At 42.1% G+C, this 12,780-nt stretch overlaps 1 protein-coding gene across 3 annotated transcripts; it reads left to right on the forward strand.

Annotated features, from left to right (window-relative positions):
* Nucleotides 1-2,034: 2,034 nt before the first annotated feature.
* LOC144592766 (tribbles homolog 1-like) lies at nucleotides 2,035-12,428 on the forward strand. Of its 3 annotated transcripts, XM_078397746.1 has the most exons (4): nucleotides 3,139-3,426; nucleotides 3,797-4,409; nucleotides 5,117-5,409; nucleotides 8,831-12,428. In XM_078397746.1, the coding sequence occupies exons 2-4, from the start codon at nucleotides 4,119-4,121 to the stop codon at nucleotides 9,297-9,299; spliced, it is 1,053 nt and encodes a 350-aa protein (XP_078253872.1). In that variant the 5' UTR covers nucleotides 3,139-3,426; nucleotides 3,797-4,118; the 3' UTR covers nucleotides 9,300-12,428. The 3 variants fall into 3 exon arrangements, with proteins under 3 accessions (XP_078253873.1, XP_078253872.1, XP_078253871.1); XM_078397747.1 differs by lacking the exons at nucleotides 3,139-3,426; nucleotides 3,797-4,409 and adding an exon at nucleotides 2,035-2,122; XM_078397745.1 differs by having other exon boundaries at nucleotides 3,139-4,409.
* The last annotated feature ends 352 nt before the right edge of the window (nucleotides 12,429-12,780 follow it).

The following is a 12,780-nucleotide window of genomic DNA, read 5'->3' on the forward strand; positions in this document are numbered from 1 at the left end:
TCTTCCCATCCCCAACTCTTAAGATAGACACTAAATGCTGGAGTAACTCAGCGGGACAGGCAGCATCTCTGGATAGGAATGGGTGACGTTTTGGGTCAAGACCCTTTTCAGACTGAGCATCGGGGGAGAGGGAGGCTTCTGAAGAAGGGTCTCAACCCAAAACATCACTCATTCCTTCTATCTAGAAATGCTGCCTGTCCCACTGTGTTACTCCAGCATTTTGTCTCTCTTTAGTGTAAACCAGCATCTGCACTTCCTTCCTACACATCCCCAACTCTTTCTGCCTTCAGCGGAGACCACTCCCTCCACAACTCTTTGCTTCACTCATCCCTTCCCACCCAAACCACCCCATCCCCAGGTAGTTTCCCCTGCAACCATAGGAGACATAACACCTGTCCCTAGGTTAGAGATACAGTGCGGAAATAGGCCCATCGAGTCCGCACCGACCAGCGATCCTCGCACATTAACAGTACACTACATACACTAGGGACAATTAAAATAAAACATTTATAAGCCAATTAACCTACAATCCTGAACATCTTTGGAGTGCGGGAGGAAACCGGAGCACCCGGAGAAAACCCATGCAGGTTACGGGGAGAACGTACAAACTCCATAGACAGCCCCCGTAGTCAGGATCGACTGTAAGGCAGTAACTCTATCTGCGCCACTGTTATGTCTGTAATTGTGTAGCATTATATTCAGTCTGAATGAACAATTGTTATGGGGGTGGAATGGGATTGGGTTGGTGGTGGGTAGGTTTAGTGTGAAGATGACAACATCCAAAGGTATGGTTTTGGTCACATTGATGTTACTGTAAAAAATAATTGTGGTTCATCAATGGTCAGGCAACAAAAGCTTTTCACTGCACCTCGGTACACGTGACAATATACTAAACTCAAACTTAACGATGTTATAACTCAGAACTCGATGGAGAAGTAAAGCTTAACATTGTCAGACCATCTTCTGAATCTGACCTGTTGCCCAGAGATATTGTGGGTAACATGTGGGATAAAGGGAGCTAAAGAGGGAACCCGTTGGGGTGCAGATGATGTGGAGAGTACTAGAGTATGTACAGGGAATGGGTAGCAGCACATGCCTCATCCTCCCCTCACCCCATCACCTTTAAGCATGCAGTGTGTTGCACTATCATAAGCGCCCATTAAACTTCTCTTTCAATAGACAATAGGTGCAGGAGTAGGCCATTCAGCCCTTCGAGCCAGCACCACCATTCAATGCGATCATGGCTGATCACTCTCAATCAGTACCCCGTTCCTGCCTTCTCCCCATACCCCCTCACTCCGCTATCCTTAAGAGCTCTATCCAGCTCTCTCTTGAAAGCATCCAACGAACTGGCCTCCACTGCCTTCTGAGGCAGAGAATTCCACACCTTCACCACTCTCTGACTGAAAAAGTTCTTCCTCATCTCCGTTCTAAATGGCCTACCCCTTATTCTTAAACTGTGGCCCCTTGTTCTGGACTCCCCCAACATTGGGAACATGTTTCCTGCCTCTAATGTGTCCAATCCCCTAATTATCTTATATGTTTCAATAAGATCCCCCCTCATCCTTTCAAACGCAGCCAAATTTAAATTTCTGCTCATACATCTATCACAACATTATCAGACCATTTTTGGACCAGTGGGAGTCAAAACTTGTGAATTACATTTTTTAAAGTTATTTATACTACTTCTGCAGAAATTCAAAATCCCCATGAAAATTGCAAGCAAATATATTTAGGGATGTGAGGTATTTGATCTTCCTGGTAGATCTCTAGCATTAGCTATTATTCAGCCTGTTGTTCACGTTTATGACCTAATCTGCACGCAAACCAAAGAAACTATGAGTTCCACGCAGCCTGGAAGCGCCGCATCCTGCTACTACGTTGCTCTTCGCAAGACAAAATGGAACATTGGTTCTGCTTCATCAATTCTTGTAAAGATTTGAATCATTTGACAGAACAAGGAGCATGGTTATGCCTGTACATTTGTTTTACAGGAGCAGGAATAACTCGTCATGAAATAACTTGCTGGGAAAATGTTAGAGTGCATTAAATCATACAATCAACTGACAGAAGGGGCATCTGCAACCGATTTTGCAAACCAAATACTGTAATGACCAGAAAGGTAAACATTTCCTCCAAAATGTTCACGTGCTCTATGAAGAATTAACTGAGGATGGTGTTTTCCCTCTTTCAAGCTCTTTTAAAGCGTGTTTATGTATGGAGGGTGGTTTCCAGATATTTAAATTTACGTGACCAATATTTAAGGATGCAACCTGTACGATTACTTTAATAATTATTCAAACAACTTGTTTTACAAATTAACTTCAAACTTCGCATTTATTTTAATTTCTCAGTGCATTTTTAAATAATTTGATCGTAATTGTACGTACTTAAATTTTCTTGAAATACTATTTTTTCCACACTTTAATCTATGTGTAGGAAGGAACTGCAGATGCTGGTTTAAACCGAAGATAGACACAAAATGCTGGAGTAACTCAGCGGGACAGGCAGCATCTCTGGAGAGAAGGAATGGGTGACGTTTCGGGTCTGAAGAAGGGTCTCGACCCGAAACATCACCCATTCCTTCTCTCCAGAGATGCTGCCTGTCCCGCTGAGTTATTCCAGTATGTTTTGTCTATCTTGTTTAAACTATAAACGGCATGAATTTAATGGGTTTTGACCTGCACTCGCCAGACCTTGCCACTCCCTTTAGATGCTTCCTAGATTACCTTTGCTTTTGATCACCTCTCCTGATATCTGGTTCGGTGTCAGATCTTGTTTGATGAACAATGTTTGATGAACAATGCAAAATTTAAAGGGTTTAAATGTCATCGAATGTGAATTCAAACCAGTTTTGCACTAGCCTGCTTTGCTTTCTCCTGGGTAAAAAAAAACCGAGGTGGTTATTTTGACATGCTGTTTGCTCAAATGAGGAAAATACATTTGCCCGTTGAAATGACCTGGTGTAGGTGCTGATGGAGTGTCATTTTACGTGCCCCAACGTCAAGCGAGTTGCCGAGATTGGAAGCTTGCGTCATTCAAAACAGCCCATGTGATGGTCATGAATTGTGTTTGGAAAGGATCGAATTCATTTACCGTAATATATGTAAGCTTAAGCTTGCACACAGCCACAAGAAAGTGCAAACTTACAAATCACTCTGTTTAATATGACTCATGACTTTAAAATGCATCCTTTATTTTTCACGTTTTTGTGCAATGAAAGTCGACACTAAATAGATTGGACCGTGCAATTAAAAGAAAAGTTTATTTTTCAATTGGGCCAAAGAGAATGCTGCATCTATGCTTTATTTCGAAATTAGTTTTCTAGTGTGATAAGAGACACGAAGCAAAGCTATCGATACGTAGCCTCAACAATCTGCTTTCACAAAGAATCTGCCGAGGGCGGTGCCAGACTGCGTAAAACAGGTAAAGGCATCGAAACTACTGTGTGTTCTTGCCGCGCTCTTGCTGGGTGACTCTCGTCCGGGAGGTGATGTTGCAATCTCGCAGACTGTTATATTCAGACACTCTGTGAGCCAGCTTGCATTCCATAGAGACATTCTCTCTCGTTCTCTCTCTCTCTCTCTCTCTCTCTTCCTCTCTCTCTCCCACTGACTGTAACTTTTGCTGAACAGGGCAACTGTTAATCAAGTTGCAACCTGCAGCCGATTGCAAACCGGGAGACCTTTTAACGTTTGCAATGCGCTCCTTCGCCCTGTTCGGTTACCTTGCAGCCATCCTCCCGTGAACCACCTGCACGCAGATTGGGATTGTTTGCTTTTCCCCCTTTTTGCAGCCACGACCTTGTTTCCAGAAACCAGCACCGTCGCCTGGCGCGTCCGAGCAGCCGAAGGGACAACCGAAGCATTTCACCCCGGTCCCGGGGAGCAAGATTTCGTGCACTTTCGTTTAATTTTTGCAGATCGGACTCTTGGGGATCGCACCTCCCTCCACTCCTTCCTGCAACAACCACCCAGGAGGAAGGGTTCGCCACCGAGGAATGAAAGAGGCAGTCCCGCAAGTTGTACATCACGGCGTGCAGCCTTGTTGCACTGAGCTCCAGGAAAATAAAACTTCTGTCCGCTCCTCTCGGCTTCAGCTTCTTTGCTCCGGACTTGATGAGTTTAAACGTACACAGGGCGAGCCCCATCCCGATCGTCCGCAGTGGCAGATGGAGACCGAAGCGGCTGGAGGCCGACGAGCCGGCTCCAAAGTGCCCGCGGCTCAGCGACTCTCCGACGGACACCGCTTACTTCTCTGCTCCGGGATCTCCTAACCCGACCCAAACCAGCCCGTCCGGCGCCCAGACGTGGACTCAGATCGGGAACTACCTCCTCTTGCAAAACCTGGAGAGGGACAACGTCTTCAGAGCAATTGGGAGCCACACTGGGAAAGAGTTCGTGTGCAAGGTATCAAAAAAATAACACCCTCCCTAATACAAACAGATTGTTGGAAATCACGACTATTTTATATTTAAGTCTGGATGCAATATCCCCCCCTCCCCTACCACGCTTGCCTTTTGCTCGTGTGCTTGACTCCCCCCGGGCGTTGCATAAAATTAGGTGGGAGTTTGTGTCGAACTTGCAGCCTTTTAATTTCTGGCAGAATTAATGCAGTTTGCTCGTGGTCAGGTGGAGCAGAGCAAGAGCAAGCTGGTACTGCCATCTGGAGGGCAGCGAACAGTAGCGGGAATTAGATTTCCAGAATTGCCAGCACGATCGCGATTTTAAAACGGCATTTTGGTTTGCATCATTGCCTGGTTTGCTTAGTTAGCATTTGCAAATGTTGCTATTTCAACGGGAGCATTCTTCTCTTTTGAGTTTCTCCGCCAGTCAGTCAGTACGCAATATGCTGGAAATAGTGTGCAGGTCAGGCAATATCTGACTGTGTGTGGATGATATGACCTTTCGCATCGGTTACAAGTTCTGCGCAAACAACATTTTTCAGTTCTTGCTTCAAATTTCAAAAAAAAGCATTATTTTGCTTTTGTGTTTCACTATTAATTTCCCTAAATTCGGCAGTCGGCAAGTTATTGGTTTTAATAAAACGCCCAATGCTCATAACTAGCAAAGTGTAGAATATGTGTTAAAAACCCCAACTTTTTTCTCACCCCCAGGTTTTTGACATTAAGCAATACCGGGATGAGATCGGGCCATATGTGCAGATCCCAGTCCACGAGAACATCACTGCGATCGAGGAGATTATCCTCGGCGAGCGGAGGTGCTATGTGTTCCTGGAGAAGGGCTACGGTGATATGCACTTGTACATGCGGAACCGCAAACGCCTGGGCGAGGAGGAAGCAGCGCGCCTCTTTCACCAGATAGTCTCGGCAGTAGCTCACTGTCACGATTCGGGTATCGTCCTGCGGGACCTCAAACTCAGGAAATTCGTCTTTGCTGATGAACAGAGGTGAGTTCAAAACAGGGACTGTACATTTCCCATGCAACAATCACCGAGTGATTGCATTCATCTCAATCCATTTGTCCAGGGTGCTTTGGAGTAGTAATCAGACAATATTTGATCATTCAAACATGTTTATAACCCATTGACTCAGATGACGTGTTTAAATTCATTTAATTAAATACAAAACGGATTTTGTAAAACAGGCTTTTAGCAGTGATGTCATGAAAGTGCAAGTTGCTACCAATAAAACCCAATGTCCTTTAGAGCATCAAATCATTCATCCTTGCCTGGCCCACAGTAATGTGGTTAACCCTTAACTGCCTTCTGAAATAGCCTAGCAAACAACCAAGGACAGAGGGGTGGACCATCAAGGCTGGACTTCCCAGAGGTTGCCACATTTTATGTAAATTAATTTAAAGTCTCTTGCAAGCAAATATAGTCTTATACACACAGTGAACAAACTTGAATTGATTCTCAGGTTGCATTTATTTTGAATGCTAAAATAAGCAGAATCTGATTTCTTTTGATGGACTATGCTACTACGTCCGTACGGTAACCCACATGTTTACCTGAAGTTAGTTAGTCTAATTCCCTTTTATAAGTTTACTGACGTGGTTGTCTGAACTCTTTTTCACACAAAGGGTGGGTGTATGGAACGAGCTGCCAGAGGAGGTAGTTGAGGCAGGGACTATTGCAATGTTTAAGAAACAATTAGACAGGTACATGGATAGGACAGGTTTAGAGGGATAGGAGCCAAATGCAGACGGGTGGAACTAGTGTAGATTGGACATGTTGGGCAAGTTAGGCTGAAGGGCCTGTTTCCACACTATGACTCTATGACTCTAATTGGCTATTTAAGCATTGGATCTTATGCTTCAAATATTGTTTGGAGTTTTATAAATTATTATTATTACAATTATTTAATAAGCATGGTTAGAAGACATTTATTGAATCACCAGTTTAACAAAAATATACAATTCCAGAATGGTAATTAGCCCATTCAGTAAAGGTGCAAATGCTTCAAATAATCTCCAGATGTTTAGCCGATGCTTTTGTGTACTAGTTAGGTGAAATAGAGGGACTTGACGATATATTCAAAGCAGAATATGTGGATTGATTTTTATTTTCCTTGTGTTGCTGTGTGACACCAAACAACAAACTAGAAACATCTTGCAATGATTTACCCATAGATTAATTTATTTTAAAAAGCTTCTTTGTAGGGAATGAAAAATGCACTCTGCATACTTGCAATTATGGAGAGTAAATGTCATTTAATTAATGAGTCTGTACTCATTTCAAAACTGTTGTTTATTGCAGATGAATAAAATGTATTGCACAAGGTTATCAAACATTTATAGACTAGAGTTGGGCAAGTGCAGGTTTACCGAAATGCTATTATCTACAGTCTTTTTAAATGAGTAAATTATTAATAGAAATAATAAACTTTAAAAATTGGGGTTAATGACGCATGCAGTTTTGATAGCTGCTTAAGCATAGGATTGCAGCAAACCATCGAAAGAGGACCATTTCATCAGCTCGAGCAATTAAAGGGTGATTGTTAGTCCCCATTTCAGTTCTTGTGATCTTTCCTTTCCCTTTCATTTATGAATAAGGACAATGTTACTTGAACTAAAAAATAGGCCTTGCTTAACTAAATATTTAAGCAAAAGGACTCGTCCTTCTGTGCCAAACAAAATGATTTGGCCTGAGATATAATTACTGTAAAATGAGATAAGAAAGCTCCAATTCTATTTAGTGTGTTTATTTCACAGTCATGGTTATAATGTGTAACATGCTGCTACACGCAGTAGTTAGGGTGAATTGCACAGTGCATTTTAGGGGATTCTGAATAACATACAAGGGTCCAAATTACTGACAGATTTTGAGGAAGTATGATGAGAGAGAGCTCACATGGAGCATAAGAACACAACAAGAAAAAAGGAGCAAGAACAGGTCACTCAGCCCTTCAGGCCTGCCTGCCATTCAAGAAGATCATGGCTGATTTCTTATGTGCTGAAACTCCTCTTCTGTAGCCCTCAATTCCCTGATCTTTCAAATATTTATCTGTCTGCACTTTAAATATATCTAAGATCTGGCCTCCACCACCCTTGGTGGCTGAGAATTGCAGAGATCCCCGTCATCTGAGAGAAGAAATTTCGACATTCATTCTTAAGAAGGGTCCTGACCCAGAACGTCATCTCACCATTTACTTCCACAAAATGCTGCCTGGCCCACCGAGTTCCCCCGGCAGTTCATTTTTGCTCAGATTTTTACACACCTCAGTTTTAAATGACAGGCCCCATTTTGTAACTACGTTCCCATGTTCATGATTCTCCCAGCGATGCCAGGTTGGACTGTTTTAGTGCTGCAGGTTCTATTTAATTCACCAGTGAGAATCATTGTGCAACAGTTGTCAAGGCTGTAACAGTACTTAATTAGTACATTAGTTAGAAAGATGTGAATTTGAGTGGTGCGTGCTGGTGCCAATTTCTGCAGTAGGCATTATGCATGCTGTTTTTTTTCCTTCATAATGTGCTGCAGGATTTGGCAACAGGGCGGTGTTGCAATGTAAGGTACTCTCGGTGTCAAAGCAGGTGTTGATTGATTCAATGTCGTAAGGGACCATAATACACACACGCAGAAGGCTGCATGAGTCATGTTTTCCGTTTACAAAACAGAGAGCTGACGGTTCTGCCTTTTACAAGATGCAGGGTTCAGTTGTAGGACACATCTCTCCAATCACTGAATTGATCTGGCCTCTTCAAAGCGCAGCGCTGAATAGCTCCAGATGCTAAACATAGGATCAAACTAATTGTACTTTTGTAACTATATGGCTTTTAGCTCCAAAGTAAGCTTTCACTCGATTGGAAATATATAACTTTCATTGCACTAAACAGTGCTTTATTTAAGTGCTTCATGCATCCAAACTTTAAAAAAAGCTTTAAAAAAAATAATTTCAGCTGCTCTTCAGTTTTGAAGAAAAATAATTGCGTGCAGAATTGATTCAAGAACAGCTTCTTTCCCGCTATTATCAGACTCTTGAATGGGTGTTTCATAAGATAAGGATGTGTTTCTGACCTCCCAATCTATTTAGTTGTGACCCTTGCACATTATTTTAATCTCCATATTCTCTGTGGGTGTAACACTATATTCAAAGTTCTTCTCGGTACATGTGACAATAATAAATCCCAATAATTTGGAAAAATGTCCACAGGAGATTCTGTCCTGATCATTCACTGGGTAAATGCAAGGGTATGAAATATTTTGGTTATTACTTTGGTCGTTAAGGTGAGGAGCAGTCTTTAGACAGGGTGTGTGGGTAAGGAGGCATTCTTTATTTACTCGGAGTAGCGGTATTCCATTTCTGTTCTTGCATGGTAATGTTTTTCACACACAGTACCTGATTATTTTTCTGTGATTCCCACAGGAGCCGGCTAAGGCTAGAGAGCTTGGAGGATGCTCATATCCTGAATGGAAAGGATGACTCCCTCTCTGATAAGCATGGATGTCCGGCTTACGTGAGCCCAGAGATACTGAACACGAGTGGATGTTATTCCGGGAAAGCAGCAGACATCTGGAGTCTGGGCGTCATGCTTTACACCCTCCTGGTAGGACGCTACCCATTCCACGATTCCGATCCCAGTGCCCTCTTCAGTAAAATCCGGCGCGGACACTTCTGCATCCCGGACAGCGTCTCGCCTAAAGCCAAGTGTCTGATCCATAGCCTGCTGAGACGTGACCCTCCAGAGCGACTGACAGCTGGTGAGATCCTTCTACATCCGTGGTTTCAGGCTGCCTCTCAGCAAGTCCACACTGAACAAGACAGTCCCAGCTCCGACCAGACGGTCCCTGAGCCTGAGTACGACCAGCAGGAAGACAGTTCCCTCACCCGTTGACACTGAAGCAAGGAACTTTTTTTACAGACTATTGACAGGAAAAGAGACAGGAAGCAAAGTTGCCCATCCCAATCCTTTATTATTAAATATCCTTGTGTACACGGAGCGCATAAAGCTACACATGACCTGAAATGGGCATTTAACTCTCTCAGTAGACAATCATAATAATAGAATATTTGCAATTTCAATTGTTCAGTGAATCCCAATTTAAAACCAGTTTAGATTAACGTCAAATCAGAAAATCTCAGCAGACCAGGCGGAAACTGTGGAGAAACAACTAAGTTACCCTTTCAAGTTGATGACTTTTGATAGAATCCTGTTGAAAGCCTTGGCCTATGGTGCAGCTGATGTTCACCATAAACTCACATCAATGCCTAAACTATTTATTCATTTAGAGATATATTTAAAAGACAACCAGTGCAGCCATTTTAACTTATTACCTGTGTAACATTGAGAAGGCTGTGAATTTTGTTAATTCTGTGTAATTGTCTTTTTTAAATGTCCTTTCCTCATTGCGGACAGGCCTTCTGTTTGAGAAGGTGGGCAGACTTATTCACGGCTGTTTCCTAAGAGCCTTCCCATGTGTAAGACTATTGAGGGGGTTTAATAGCAGTTCAGAGCGGTGCCATTTTCTAATCTGCATGAGCCGTTTGGTTCCACTGACCAGACGTTGCCGGCGATAGTGCTGAAATTGGTGCAGCACCCAACCAGCATGTAGCGTGCATCTTAATGTCCCACCCTTGACCATCTGGAAACACCTCTCGTGCCAAGCCACTGCGGGCATTAAAACTTAGTAATGTAAAGTGGTAACTGTGGCCTGAATTTTAGCCGTGCACTCACTATACAGTGCCCAATTTTTATATTTTTGTGCGCCTTCTAATATGTAGAAGTTACTTCACTGTTAAAAACCAGGGATCAGATGAAGTAGTTTGGGGAGATCGTGCTGAACTGAGAATGCTGCTCGCACTGGTTCGTACATTAATTGTTGACTGTACATGATGTCTGGTAGGGATGAGTGGTAGGAAAATCGATAAACAGCTTGCAAGAGAGAAAAGATTACTAGGTAATAAGTAATACATGGGAGAACTGGCGTAGTCTCCAAGGGCCTCCCGCGATGTAAGGATTTTAGAGCACAGCCTGTGGGATCATCTGTACTTAACTATTCCAGAGACCGAAGACTGCATGTGTTGACCTTCCTGGGAAGTCTCCTGTGAATTGGATGGAGATTTGAGAGCGAGTAATCGCTGAGGTCTGACAGGCATTTAAAAACAATTGAAATAGATTCACAAAAATAAAAATTTCTAACCATATTTACTTAAAAACATCTTAGAATACTAACAAATAATTATGAACATTAATACTTTACTGCAAAACACAAGTGGAATCTATCTAGGGCATGTTTGGGTTAACTGTGACTCGAACAGCTGACCTGCTCGTTGTAGGCATCTGCCCGTGGCAGGACTTGTGTGGTGGTCTGAGGTGAGCTAAGCCAAGAACTGCTGGCAGAACCTCCAGCTGTCAACATTCTTGTTTCAACCCAGCACTTGCACTTTCCTTCCTATACTTGTGTAGTTGTTTGGCTCCCATCATTCCACAGCCGACGTGATCAACCATCACGTTACATCTAAGATTGTTGTAAGCCAGTCAAAGAGTGAATTATATTATTAGGAGAGCATTCTTCCTAATCAACTCAGAATAATGGCACAATCCTATAATCCTTTCCATTGTGTGTCAGAAATGATCTTGCTGCTCAAGATGATTTTGGAATATCTCAGAATGTCTCTAATATTTACCAGCGGGAATAAACGACTGCAGCTTGTTAAAATGAGTTAAAACTTTTTAGGTGGTGTACTTGAGTACCTAATTTCCCAAAAGGCTTGGAGTTTTTGAACAAATGAGGCATAATGTGTAACACACTCCATCTTTTCAGTTACTTTCTTGTTAAAATTAGAATGGTACCAGATTGTACCAGAATCCTGTACCAGGATTGAAAGCCTGCTGGAGGTAGATGAGAAAATCCTTTTCTGATCTACAAGATCTGCTTTCAGACTTTGAGTTGTATAATGGTGCCATTATTTTAAGATACAGCTTGAGTTTAAAACAAAGTTCGAGTGGAAGAGGTCTGTATCACTCATAAAATGTAAGCTTTAAATGTACAGTGAATGAAGCAAATATTTTTGAAAACAGCCAAAATACGGCATTGTCATTGGACCCTTTGATAGTGACCATTTCAAAATGTGGCACAGATGTCGGGGGATTACGGAGTACTTGTGCAAACTATTTTCCTGAATTATTTTTTTCTCCCCGTACCTTTTCCCAACAGAACTTGAAAGCAAGTTTGTGGAAGGATACATGTGTTAATACAGTTACAAAGCCACATATATTAGAAAATTTGCATTAAAAAGCACTGATGTTATTCCTGCACTCATTACTTAATAACCTCTTGAGACCTTAGACAAACTGTAAACATATCTCAGCTTTAGTTTTTATCATTGTGAAACATCACCAAAGATGCTTGCGTTGAACTTTAAAATGTTACACGGATCCGCAGTGATCCGCAGTTCAAAGATGACCATCATTAGTTTCTGCCTTGACCCCATCGTGTTTGTAGAGTAATTATGAAGAAAGTTTTTTGTTAAATGTGCATCCGTTAAAGTGCTCATTAATTAGCTCATAAAATGAGGTTACCAACTGCAGGGGTGAAATCAAAGATAACAGTGGGAAGATCATGCTGGAGTTGGATACTGCATTTTTCATTAACTGTTTATATTTTGTTTATACCTCATGTACAGTGTCCATGGAATCTATGTCTTGTCATTCCTGTTCTATATTGTCAGAAAATATTCTGTTGATGTGTAAAAAAGCAGTATAAATGTGAATCTTTGCAAGCAATACTCGTCAGATAATAATAATCATGAGGTTAGAGGTTGAACGGACATTGGAATATTTCTGTTGCTCTGATATTCTCATGGTTGCTCAGCTTATGGTATCTGTGATACAGCTTTTAATAATAATACTACTGGCGAATGCAAAACTATACTGGCAGCAATGTCCTGCTAAAGAATACTAAACACTAGAAATGTAAATATGTAAATATGTACAACTGTTGATGAACAGGAATAAAGTGAAAAATACCTGAATAAATCTTTGTGTTTCCTGTCTGCTGTGTTAATGATGGCCCAGTGAGAGAATGGATGGAACCTCAAACCCAGGTCTTTGACACTGTAAGGCAGCAACTCTACTTCTGTGCCACCGCACAGCCTGTGCTGGAGTAACTCAGTGGGTCAGGCAGCATCCCTGGAGAACATGACGGATGACGTTTTGGATCCTTCTTCAGACTTAGAGTTGTTTTAATCAGGCTATGCTCTTGAAATGACTCCTTATCAACAATTCAGCCACAAATTGATGCTGTCAAGTTGGTGCTACCTGGTAGTAATTGTGAAGCAAAGGAATCTGAGAAATAAACTGGAGCAGGCCATTC

This window comes from Rhinoraja longicauda, chromosome 4 (assembly GCF_053455715.1).
Source record: "Rhinoraja longicauda isolate Sanriku21f chromosome 4, sRhiLon1.1, whole genome shotgun sequence".
In the NCBI taxonomy this organism is placed as follows: Eukaryota; Metazoa; Chordata; class Chondrichthyes; order Rajiformes; family Arhynchobatidae; genus Rhinoraja; species Rhinoraja longicauda.